Here is a 12,582-nt window from a genome sequence, read left to right as displayed (position 1 = left end):
CTGAGTATATTTCAAGGTTAAAATGTCAAAAGTATGTGGATCGATTATCATTTTAGATATACAATTAGTCCTGTTTTTACATTACTGGCTATTAAGGCTATACAGCCTCTTAAGGTCTCCTGGTATGATGATGAAATGTTTGTGATCAAACACCGATCAGTTTCCAAATCCCAGGTCTAGATCATTAGATGTTAAAATATGATACAATTACCATCAGTGGTACATCAGCAAGTTAGTCACGTTTCCAATTAAACAAATTCCTATCTCCCCCCCCTCCCTCCTTCTCAGGATAAAGGAAACATTAGAGTAGTGTTTAACGTTGGCACTGATGATATCAACATCGAGGAGAGCTCCAAGTTTGTCAACGATGGGAAGTACCACATAATTCGGTTCACCCGCAGTGGTGGCAATGCAACCCTCCAACTGGACGACCTGCCGGTCATAGAGCGGTATCCCTCAGGTAGGCCCTGCGCCGCCCATGTAAGCCCCTCCCTCTGACCCACCACAGCACCACCTCCTCCCGGGGCGGCGCTGCATACACCTTAGTCCAAATTAACCCACCTTCTGACTGATGAACCACATGTTGATTTCGATGTTTCTATTTAAACAGAAATTTTTATTGCAATTTCTTTTCTTTATGTTGTTTTATGTTAATGTGTTTGAAATGAATTATGTGTGAAATGACATGAAACGTGACTTTTTAAACCATAAAATGGGGCAGTTATTACGATAGCTTGTATACTAGCCAGCGATGTCATGTTAGCCCTGTTAAATAGTGTTAAAGGTAATTTCTGAAAACAGGTAACTCAGGTGTCAGTTGGTTTTTCTCACCATAAAAGAAAATAATAACAGTTGGTGCATTTTTTGGACAAATAATAATTTAAAATCATGTCATATTTTGAGATAAATGTTTAACTAGAGAGAAAAAATAAGATAAAGAAAAAGTGTATTTTGTTGAATACAGTCTTTGTTTTTATATTTGTTGTTTTTTTATATTTAAAGTGGTAATCTTAGATAGTAGTCTTTAACACAATGAAGTCCAGACTTTAGTTAGCGTCTAGTTAAAATGCTAAATGTTAGTTGTTGTGAGGTGTGTGTGAGGGTTCTTCCTGTATGTAACTCTAAACTCAGTATGTGGCAGCTGTAACATTATTTCCCTGTGCTCTTGCAGATGTTAACCCGTGAAATGTCTCTTTAAATTAAACCCAATGAACAGAGAGTAAGAGTCCGCTCACTGGAAACGTAGAAAATTCAGCTCCTCTTCTTCCAGCACGCCAAGCTTACCGTAACACAGTGACATGCTAACAATGAGCAGACCATTACTTTCTTTTCATTGCTGTTCTTTTTGTATCCAGCTCCTGTACCACGTTTGGATGTGCGTAATTACTACTGTGTTTTCATCTCTAAATTAAAGGCAACATTGATAACGAGCGCCTGGCCATCGCCAGACAGCGAATCCCCTATCGGCTCGGTCGAGTAGTTGACGATTGGCTACTCGACAAAGGTAAAAACCCTGATTAAAATTCCTTAAAACTTTCAGCTTTAAAAAATACAACTTGAAGACAGTTGACTTTATTGTGCACCATCAACTAACATCTAAAAATCTAAATCCATAACTAAGTATTTAAAAGTTGGGCAGCTGTAGTGTGTAATACTGTGTAAACTGTAGTGCCTGTGGACGTATCTTGTTAGTGTGTATCTGATAATATCAGGTTAAAGGGACGATGGAGAGATTTAAATGTGAATAAATCAGAAAATAGTACTGATAAAAGATGCTTTATTAAGAATGGTAAATAATGTTTCTTATCAAATTGTAAACAATAAAGCATTTACTAAAGCATATATGTTGAGAACAATTTTGTAATCAAATTAAAGTACATGCAAAGTATTGTGACTTGTAAGAATTATGTAAATTTGATATGATTAATAGAGCAATGCTTTTTTTGGGAAAAAAAAAAAAAAAGTATGTAAAAGTTTTCCTCCTAAACTTCAGCAGAGCTCCTTAAATTAGCCTCTAGTCCCTTTAACAGTGAGCAGTGCTAGAGCTTATAACCTGTGCATGCTTCATAGGGCTGTGACAACAGTTCTCTAGATCTCTGTCTCTCTGTCTGCCTGTCTGTCGCTCCTTCAAATATAATGTTGTGCCGCACAGCCATCACCATACCAACCATCTGTCAGCCCCGTCTTCTCAGGGCCCTCTCTGACTCCTCTCATCTGCTGACTCTTCCTCCTCCTGCTGTTCTTTGCCTCTTCATCCTCCTCCTCAACGTCTCCATTTCCTCACCCCCCCACACCCACACCCCTTTCCGTCCCCCCCGTCCTCTTTCTGTTGTCTGTTCTCACTCTTATCTCTCTCAGTCTCGGCCTTCTCCACGGTTCTCCACGGCTTCGGTTTGCTCTGCCATGCTTAATCTATCCCATCCTCTCACCATGGCTCGGGGGTGGTGGATTGTGTAACACTCAAACCCTCTTTGTGTGTGTGTGTGTGTGTGTGTGTGTGTGTGTGTGTGTGTGTGTGTGTGTGTGTGTGTGTGTGTGTGTGTGTGTGTGTGTGTGCGTGTGTGCGTGTGTGCGTGTGTGCGCGTGTGCGTGCGTGCGTGTGTGTGTGTGTGTGTGTGTGTGTGTGTGTGTGTGTGTGTGTGTGTGTGTGTGTGTGTGTGCACGCGGCCGTATTTGCGTGCATCCGTACACCTCTACCTCCCGTGCGCCTCCCTGTGTGCGTTTGGCGTGTGCGTGTGCCCGCGTAGGCCGCCAGCTGACCATCTTCAACAGCCAGACGACGGTGCGAGTCGGCGGAGGCGAGCCAGGCGCGGCCATGTTCCAGGGGCAGCTGGCTGGCCTCTACTACAACGGCCTACGCATCCTCAACATGGCCGCCGAGGGGCACCCGCACATCAGGGTGGAGGGCAGCGCGCGACTGGTCGGTGACATGCCGTCCTCCTCCATCACCCCGCAGTCCAGCGCCGCGGGCGGAGGCAACCACTCCGGCCCCGCCACCTCCATCAGTGACATCACCACCACCACAGCCACCAACAGAAAGCAGGGCGCCACACAGGTCAGAGCGCAGTCCTCGCAATTCTAGCCCGTTAAAGCCGCGCCATGTGTGGGCACATAAATATCTGCTGTTCAACTGTAACACGGCAACCCTCCTCTGGTGTGACAATAGATAATTAAAAAGTGGTAATTTGCTGTGATAAATGTCTTTTCTAGCTCGGTAAGAGGATTAGCAAGCACACAGCCCCGCTAATCAAGGACTGGAGGAAAGGCTAGATATGCCCGCAAGAGGGATGTTGTTTAAAGCTCCACTCAAAGCGGCCACTTCACTCGTGTCACATATTCCTTTCTTTCACATGGTCCGTCACAGACATTGAACAAAACAAGTGACATGAGACATTATGGATTAAAGCGAAAAAGTAGAAGGCAGCTGATGATGCCTGCTCATGAGCCGGTTAAAGGCCGGAGGACGGCTGGAAAGTTTTTTGAAGGTTCTTTTAGTCGTTTTTGGCCAAGAGGAGCTTAAATCGAGCATGATGTGTACCGAAAGGTTGCAAGCTGAACCTCAAACGCTGAATTACACGGTCAGTCTTTCTGGCCCGTGGGCCACCAGGACGCTCCAACATCAAAGTTTTCTGCCCGAATTTAAAGGAAGTCGGAGTCAGTGCAAGTCATACATAAGTTGGTGGTTTGTGCTCTATGAAAGTGTGAGAGAATGTGATGACCAGAGAGTGAGTTTACAACTGTTATGAAACCCCTCATTTATCTCATTTCAGCTGCAAAGAGGTGAAATAATGTATCATCCAACACACCAAAGCAAAAAAAAATGTAAATACTGTGCAAAACATGTCGCTGCAAAATCAACCTTGACCTTTAAAGATTGCAAAAGCTGTAGTTCACTTGTGTAACGTTAGTCCTCATGCAGCAAAACGTTCAGAAGTGTTTTTCTCCCCCCCCCAAAAAATCTTTAGAAATCAACTCCCGGTGCAATAAACATTTTCAACTTCCCAGATCTCATCTTATCCTGGATGTGCTGAACTAACTCTTGAAAGGCTAATGCCACCAAACAAAAATAAATAAAAGGCTGTTAGAAGAAACACTTCAGAAGCTGTGAAATAGAGACACTGTTGACAAGTCATACTTGATTTGGAGAAAAAAATAATGTCAGCAAAAGATTGCAGAGAAACTGCAGCGTCTGAATATGTTGATCTCAAAACTTCAACAATTTGCAGCATATAGGCTGAAAGGAGCAACACAAGAAGAGGTTTCAATATTCTTAATTACAATTGTTGGATCAATCGGTTAAATTATTAATTCTATTATACTTATTGAAAAGATCTTGATTTAAATAAAAAGAGAAAATATATTTGTATGTCACACCTGGCAGAAGACCCATTGTCTTCCACGTTGGTCAGCTCTACCAAAATGACCTAATGGATCGAAAGCTCATGTTCTCATTTCATTTTTCTGCTACATGCACACAAATGGATGAGACAGCGATTTCTCAAACTGAGTGGTCCCTCCACCACGAAACTACTGGAGGAGAAATGCTTGTGCTAATGGAGGAAGTAATGGCTTTTCCATAATATGTGTTTAGTAAACTGATGCAAATGGGTCTAAGAAACCCAGAATTGTCACAGCGACATATTTTGTGGTGGCTGAGGATGCATTAGCAGCAGGTACGCCATACTCTATTGTTCAGATCACTACTCTGAGATGCTGTCAGGTTTTTTGTGGGCGTCTGTGTCTGCTGCAGTTCGTCTTCTGTGTTATAAAACTGTGCGCCTGCCGCACTGAAAAAAGATCTTTCTTTCTTTTTCTTTTTTCTTCTTCTTTCCAAGTGATACAAGTTGCCATGGAGATAGGGTGCCCCACTACCCGTTGCTTGCTTTCTCTCTCCCATCCAGACTCCCATAGAGGCTCGCTCCTCTGTGTATAAACCGCCAGCTGTTTCAGACATAAATAATAGAACGCTGAGGGCTGTGAGCTAAGCCTCAGGCATCAATAATGGATACGGGAGTTGGATGGATAGCGCTCCAGAGTGACAGCACTGTCACTGGTTCCTGTTTTCACACCTCGCTTCTCAATCTCTGCCTGTTTATGCAAATGTGATTTAGATGAACCCTTCCTGCTCTTGTGATATACCGATGGCTGAGCTGAATCTGCGATGCAGAGCAGAGCACCGGAGTCACTATCACTGTATGAGAACTAGGTCAGCGCAGATGATCGGCATACTGCAGTGTTTGCACCAGTCTGCCAGGCGAATCACTCCTGTTGGCCCCCAGACTCCTCTTCATGTGTGCATTTCTATTTGTCTCATTTAACATTTTATTAAGAAAAATACGCATTTCTTCCTATTTCAAGTGCAAAATGCTCAGCAAATACATGATGCTTGCACGCTACTTTAAATATTATACAATAACAAGATGACACAAGATTTTTTTTTCTTCTTTTCGTAACTTTTTAACATGATGAAAATATATATATATCATTTTACACCATTTACTTTTGATAGAAATGCCAAGTGATAGATTGTTTTTCTTCCTTTTCTATATCTTGAAATATCGCTACATGTGCTGGGTCACTATTTTATGACGTGTTATTTGCAGGGGGAAAAAACCTACATAGACTATTTGGATATATTTGGCGAGTGTGTGAAAATCCACAGACTGCTGCTCTGCACACTGTTTTATGTGCACAGGGCATATCATCCAATCTGTTCCATACAAGACAAAACTCAATGGTCTTAATATTAATGTCCTGCACAAACTGTCTCTTTTAATGTCCAGCATCACTTTAATTTACTTACATTCTCAGTTTTGCAGTTATTGGAGAATATTAAGGCGTAATTACTCAGTCGAGGTTAATGGAATTGTGCACATCAGTGATGGATGACACTGTTGCTCTTAATCACATCTTAATCACAGAAACAGTGCTTTGGCTCTTTCACTTTGGACAAAACATTTGTCTTCATTTTAAAATATGAAGACTTGCTTGACCATATGCACTCGGCACATTTAAATACTGCCAATCAATATATGCATATCAATCATATTCAGAGTATTGAAATCAAATAGGACTAAACAGGAAAACTAATCCATACCTGAAACAGTTGGAGAAAATAAGTTAATCGAAACAACATATAATAAAACAGCTTAAGTCAAATTCAATAAAGGGAGATTCAAATATACATAGAAGTATTTCTAAAACATAAAGATCCATATAAATATTAGGCTATAATAAACTGGTGTGGGTAATTAAAACCCAGAAAAAGTTAAATATACCAAAATGTTGATTAATTGCGAGATAAAAATACAGTACATGACAAGATGAAGGTAAATTGCAAGACAACATATTTTATCACAGTGATGACGGTGCTTGAGACAAAAATAGCAAGAAGACAGCCACTGGAAAAGGGAACCATCAATTAAAACAACAAAATAAAGTCCAAGATTAAAGCCTATCGAAGATTCGATGTGTGCCACCGATAAAGGAGATGAAGGAAGATTACAGAATGTGCAAAGATCCCATTGAAATATTGATACAAATAAAAACTCTTGTAGAGTTTCTTTTATTTGTTCATGTTGCCCACGGCGTTTCGGATGAAGCTGTTTTTGTAATGCTTCATCTTCCTGGCTGGAACTATGAAACAGCCTTGAAAGGGTGGGAGTCGTCATTTCAAAAAGAACAAACCATCCCTTTAACAATATTATGGTTTAAACAGTTCCTGCTTTAAAATGTGCATAAGTGCCACTGATTATGAATTGCAACAAACAGCGCGCCTTTATACAATGACCATAAAAATCTGTCACCAGGCCATGATCAGATCTGACGTGTTCAAATGGGCTTCAGGAATGTGATGATTGTCAGACGTCTTTGGGAGCAAAAGAAGCCAGGAGGACGTACGCTGCGTATTGATGTGCCACTCAAACTTACTTATTCAATACATCTGGCCTTGTCTTGTTGAACACGGTGACACCTTTGGCCTTCACATTAGCTGTGTGGAAGGTTTTCATTTTCTTTAACACTTCGTCCCCAGTGACATAAGGCTTCAAAAAGTTCTCTCCATTGTGTTCGTTCCATGGCAGCATGCTGCACGTCTCGCCACGGCAGGTTGATTTGTTCCAGCTCTGTCTTGTGCCAGGTGGTTTTCCTTTTCTTTTGCCTGACGGTGTTCACCATGAGGCCATTTTTAGGATCCGGTCCCGATTCACTCAGGGAGATTACCTTGATGATGATCCAAATCTCAATTTTTTCGGTGACGCTCATTGTTGGAGAAACGATCTGGCATTAATTGCATTAGAGAAATCATTGTTAAAACTTCACAAATCGATAATCACATTTCAATATGCATGTAAATGAGTGTGATGATGATTTATGCTGACTTCAAAAAGTAAGAAAAGTAGGGGGAAAAAATCAAGAAAGAAAAATAAAATCATTCAACAGCCCCATAGGGTGAAGATGTTCAATGTTCAAGTCTTTCGAGAGCGCCCTATAAAGGGTGAAGAAGAATCTACAGCTCCTCTATTGAGGCTGACTAGTGTTGCCTGGCAACCAACCTGGTCTTAACCAGCACACACACATAAAATGGGGAGACAAACACAGATTGCACACACACGCACACACACGCACACACACACACACAAACACTCAGGTGGATCGAGAACAATAGGATGGAATTGCAGCACATTGCGTCAGAGGAGGGGCAGTAAGGGGTGTCTCACTAAAGTGCCACGGGTCCGAGCAAGTCATTAATTTTCCCGCACATGCCTCGCGACTGGGTGTGTCTTGAATTTTGATCTGTCTAAATTTCCCCATGGGATCTCCCCCTAACATCAGTTCTTCATGCAGTGAGAATATGTTATATGCTTCCTCCCCAAGTCCACAATGTGTTGATTTTTTTTTTTTTTTGTGCCTGTTGAAAAGTGGAAGGAATTAATAATGCATGACAGCTGAGCACCAGCGAGAAGCAGAGAGGGAGACCGTGTGAGAATGTATGAGTGTTTATGCTAGAGGCTGCTCTGAGTCACAATTGGAGTTTGGTTTTGATGTTCGATCTGTGGATGTGTTGTCGCTGGCCGTTTCGGTTCATGCATGTGTGAGTGTACCTACGAATGTCTGATGGGAGGACTGATGGAAGAAACCTGGGGCTCAGAGCAGCGCTCGATTGGCTATCGGGGAATCAGCTGACCCAGACACTTCCACACAATCCCTGATGGTCTGTCTGTCTGTCCTCATCTGTTAGTTTTTTTTTTCCTTGCTGCTTTCTTTTCTCTCTTCACATCTTTCAAATCTTGGTTTCCACCTTGCTTTTTTTTTTTACCTCACTTGCCATCCTTGTCTCCTGGAGATACTTTTTCCCCTGTCCTCCCGCTCACTTTCTCTTTTTCATTTCATCTTGCTCTCCTTTGCTGTCTCTGTCTCTCTCTCTCTGTGTCTCTCTCTCTCTCTCTCTCTCTCTCTCTCTCTCTCTCTCTCTCTCTCTCTCTCTCTCTCTCTCTCCATATCTTTCCATATTTACTCGTCACTCCCGCCACCTCCTCCTCTCTAGCCTCCCTCCCTCCTCTGTCTGTGGTTGAGCTCCAGTGATAGGCTGTTAATGCAGGCGGTGTATGAGTCTATCTCACCATCTGCAGTAGTGAAGCTAGCTCCTCTCGTCGCTCGTCAGGATCTCTTCATCAGCCTGCCAACTTCTGCCTGATCCTGTGTGCGCCTGTGTTTGCTTAAATAGAAATAGACCAATGGAGCATGTGCGGCAGTTGTAGAGCGTGTGTGTATGTGTGTGTGTGTGCGTGTGCGCCTGATTTCCAGTTGTGAAAGTAGCAGACAAGCTGTTGAATCTTCTCCGAGAGTGTGTGAGGACAGAGTGCAGCGACCATGTGTGAAATAGGCAGTCAGGGAGGCATGGACGGTCGTTGGCACTGTTCGGCTGCTCAGGTAGAAATTTTGCTCTTTAAGCATGCAGATGTCCTTCTTCTCTTCTAGCCCTCTGAATTCCTGTCTCTTTCCTCTTGCATCTAGTTTGTTGTCCTCTAATTATATGTGTCCGTCATTCTGTCAGCATGCTATCACGATAGACGCTGAAAAGATGGGGACGTGGAGGGAGGGGCAGGAGGCGGAGGGGGTGGAGGGTCCTCTTACATTTTTTTTTAAGCACATCTTCTGCAAACTTCTGTGGGTGATTGACGTGATTTAAGTTGTTTGTTGTGCCCGTAGTATTTCTTCCGTCAGCCGTATCCCATGTGATAAGTGGATCAATACTGCTATTGACACCTTCCCGTTGAAATGGGACGGTATGCTGAAGGGGGGGATGTCACAGATTGTAAAATTAAGTGGCCCGATTATTAATTTCACAAGGTACAGGATTCAGAGCCGCTGTTTGTGCAGGGTGCATAGGTGCCTTTAGATTAATAATCAAGCGCGGTGGCTTGACATTGATCGGTGACAGATGTCGGGAGTGATGTGTTTCCTACAGACTGATTGGTTTGTGTGCTATTTGGATCCTGGCAAAAGCACAGAGCTTTATTGACTGGCTGAATTCCAGAGGCTAAGCTCACCCCAGCAGCATTTGACAGCCCAGTGGGCAGAACTGATTGGAAAGGCAGTGGAGGAAAGAGACAGAGTCAGGCACCAATAACTTAATGTATGTTTCAGGCCAAAAGTAAACCACACTAGGCTTGTCAGGCTCAACGGCAGCCCGTTTAGGGCCAGTGGAGGCTTTTTTAGATGAATAAACTAATGCTTGGCTTTTCCACTACTTATTCAGTCTCTTATAAAAACAAGAGGGCATGAAAACAGAGAACGCAATGCTTAATGGATTTCTCTTTGAAACATTGCTTGTAATTTTCATCATCGACCACTTAGCACTTTGACTGGGTTCAGATTTTACCTGCAGTTCAGTTGTAATCTGCCTCTAGAGCGCGTCTCTTTTATAGCGCTGCTGCTCTCCCGTTTCTCCTTTATTCTCTGGGTTGCTAACATCTACTGCAATGCATCACAATCCAATTTTAATTTAGTGCTGGCACCGAGCGCCCAGTGTGGTGAAAACACACGCACATACACACACACACACACACACACACACACACTGGCACATGCACATACACACTCATATCTCTCATGCCGAAGCGTCAAGGCAGGCGATGTTTAACAGTAGTTCATGAATATGCGGAGCACATTAGCACGGTGTTAAGTAAAGACCGCAACACTTTGAAGTCCTCCTCCTCCTCCTCCTCCTCCTCCTCCTCCTCCTCCTATCTGTTTCCCTATTCTTGTTCCTCCCAAATCGCCTTCACCTAAAATTCCTTTTATCCATCTATTTATCTTTCACTCAACCTCCCCCCTCTCTTTTCCTCCCTTCTCCTCACACTCAGGCTGGAACGGCAAATCAATGCACAGATCCCTACTGAGGTCGCACACTCCCTTTTTTTATTCCTCATCATTTTTAACAGCCTGAACTTAGAGTTGCCATGGCAACAGGAGGAGAAGGGATGAAGAGGATAAAGGGCGCCTTTTCCATTGAGAGGAGAGTGAGGCACAGAGGAAGAGTGGCTGTTGAGATGTTAACTAGATAATGTAGGTTAGAGGTTGACTATAAGTAGCATATTGACTTGATGCTTATTGAGTAAATTGGATTTAAATCACCTATCGAGTGCTGAGCTGGAATATTCAATCCAAACTGCTTTTACGCTCGCCTTTCGCATCATGCGACGCCTTCCCATCACGTGCGAACACTTGCCAATGTGAGATGGGGAGGACAGAACACAGGGAAGCATCGAGATTGGAGGGCCAGTTGAGAGAAAACAGGAGGGGGGAGAGAGTTAAGAGGGAAGGAGATGATATCTGACTGTCCCCTTGTGGTTTCAAACAGGATTCAGTGTTTCTCTCCGCCCTCCTCCTTTCTTATTCTCTCTGTCTTTGGCATTCGGGTTTTGGCCGCCTGCCATTGCTGGGGGCCATAGCAGGCAATAGTGTGTGTGGCAAACTGGAAAACGGGTGGGCGATGGATTGGTGTTGTGCACTCACACATAAACAGAAGGGGTGTGGAGCACAGGCATTTTATCTCTGCGGAGATGTTGTGGAACACAGATTTGTATCTATATATGTGCATTTATGCTCTCGTTTTTTTTCCCCCGCAGTCGGCAGATGACCTGCTGGTGGCGTCGGCTGAGTGTCCAAGCGATGATGAAGACATTGACCCCTGTGACCCCAGTTCAGGTGAGAATCACCCACAAAAGCTCCGCTCAGACTGCCTTTTGGAGCTTTTCTTTCTGTCGTGTGTCCTCCACACTCAATGCCACTCTGTGTTTTTGTCCCTTTCTCTGGCTTTGTCACTCACTACAATGAATTTTTCATATCCACTTAGGTTCCTGCCTTCAGGCATTACCTAACACACTCTATCCACCTTCTATCTTCATCTCACTCTCATAAGCCTTTGCTCCCCTCTCTTATCTTCCGTATCCATTGCTTTCTTATCACGTTTTACCCTCTCTTTCTTTTCCCCTGCCTCTTCTCCATCACCTGATCTCCCTACAGTCTAACAAATTCATATGCAAATTTTGTACAAGCAGTCATTTAATAGGGTGTCAGATATTTTCTCACTGCAACCCCCTATCATAAATTGCCAGAAGTATGTAATAAAACTTGATATAATGGGCACCTGTGCCCTCCACTCAGCAATGAGTAATGTAATCTGTTTACACATTATATGATTATATGTAAACAGCTTTGGCTGTAAGCAGCACCTTTCCCCAGCCAGCATGTAGCACTATGCAAAATAGACGTCAAATAATTCATCGCGGTGATGCATTGTATCGTATGGCTCCAGCTCTCCACCCACCACCGTCACATGTAATCCAAATTAATAATGTATACTTGTGGTGGAAATTGCCGCAAGCCCCCATGACGTGACATTATCGCAATGTTTGAGTCACAATATGTTGTTATTATGATGTGTACTTCACTTGGGTATAAGGTTTTTTTTTTTTTTTTTTTTTTTTTAGTAGCAATTTTTTTGAACTGCAAATCCTATCCCCGCAGGAAGCATCTCCCTTTTTTTTGTATTATTATTTCTCACTCTTGGCATTTTATTGCAGTTTAATGTGTCTCAAGCAGAGACACTGACCAGCACTGTCATAAATTCTTTACATAAGTGTTGCAACCCCCTTATATGAAGTGAAAAAGCAAAAGTTTTATATTAAAATGTGAATCTTCTGGCTGCAGAATATTAATTTAGCTTCTATCATAATAATGCCAACTGATATAATGCCACTGTCCTCTCTTGCAGCCCGGCCTCCCCTGCCAGAGGTTAAAGTGTTCCCGGGTCCGTCTGAAGTGGTACGGGAGAGCAGCAGCACTACGGGCATGGTGGTAGGGATCGTGGCAGCCGCCGCCCTCTGCATCCTCATCCTCCTCTACGCCATGTACAAGTATCGCAACCGCGATGAAGGCTCCTACCACGTAGACGAGAGCCGCAACTACATCAGCAACTCAGCCACACAGCCCAATGGCAGCGCCAAGGACAAGCCGCTGGGCATCGCCAAGATCTCCAAGAACAAGAAGAACAAAGACAAGGAGTACTATGTCTGA

At 43.3% G+C, this 12,582-nt stretch overlaps 1 protein-coding gene across 5 annotated transcripts in view; it reads left to right on the top strand.

The window, feature by feature from the left end:
* Nucleotides 1-12,582, top strand: part of nrxn1a (neurexin 1a) — a gene marked incomplete at both ends in the record, with an annotated part of 59,943 nt that extends 47,361 nt beyond the window's left edge. For all 5 annotated transcript variants that reach the window (XM_080517680.1, XM_080517681.1, XM_080517677.1 and 2 more), the window contains 5 exons: nucleotides 289-460; nucleotides 1,415-1,504; nucleotides 2,748-3,055; nucleotides 11,133-11,211; nucleotides 12,281-12,582. In XM_080517680.1, coding sequence (XP_080373806.1) covers nucleotides 289-460; nucleotides 1,415-1,504; nucleotides 2,748-3,055; nucleotides 11,133-11,211; nucleotides 12,281-12,582 — 951 coding nt within the window. The remainder of the gene's footprint in view (nucleotides 1-288; nucleotides 461-1,414; nucleotides 1,505-2,747; nucleotides 3,056-11,132; nucleotides 11,212-12,280) is intronic.

This window comes from Blennius ocellaris, assembly GCF_963422515.1.
Source record: "Blennius ocellaris genome assembly, chromosome: 21".
Lineage (NCBI taxonomy): Eukaryota > Metazoa > Chordata > Actinopteri > Blenniiformes > Blenniidae > Blennius > Blennius ocellaris.
The sequence above is the reverse complement of the archived record's forward strand: the minus strand, read 5'-3'. Positions and strand labels throughout refer to the sequence as shown.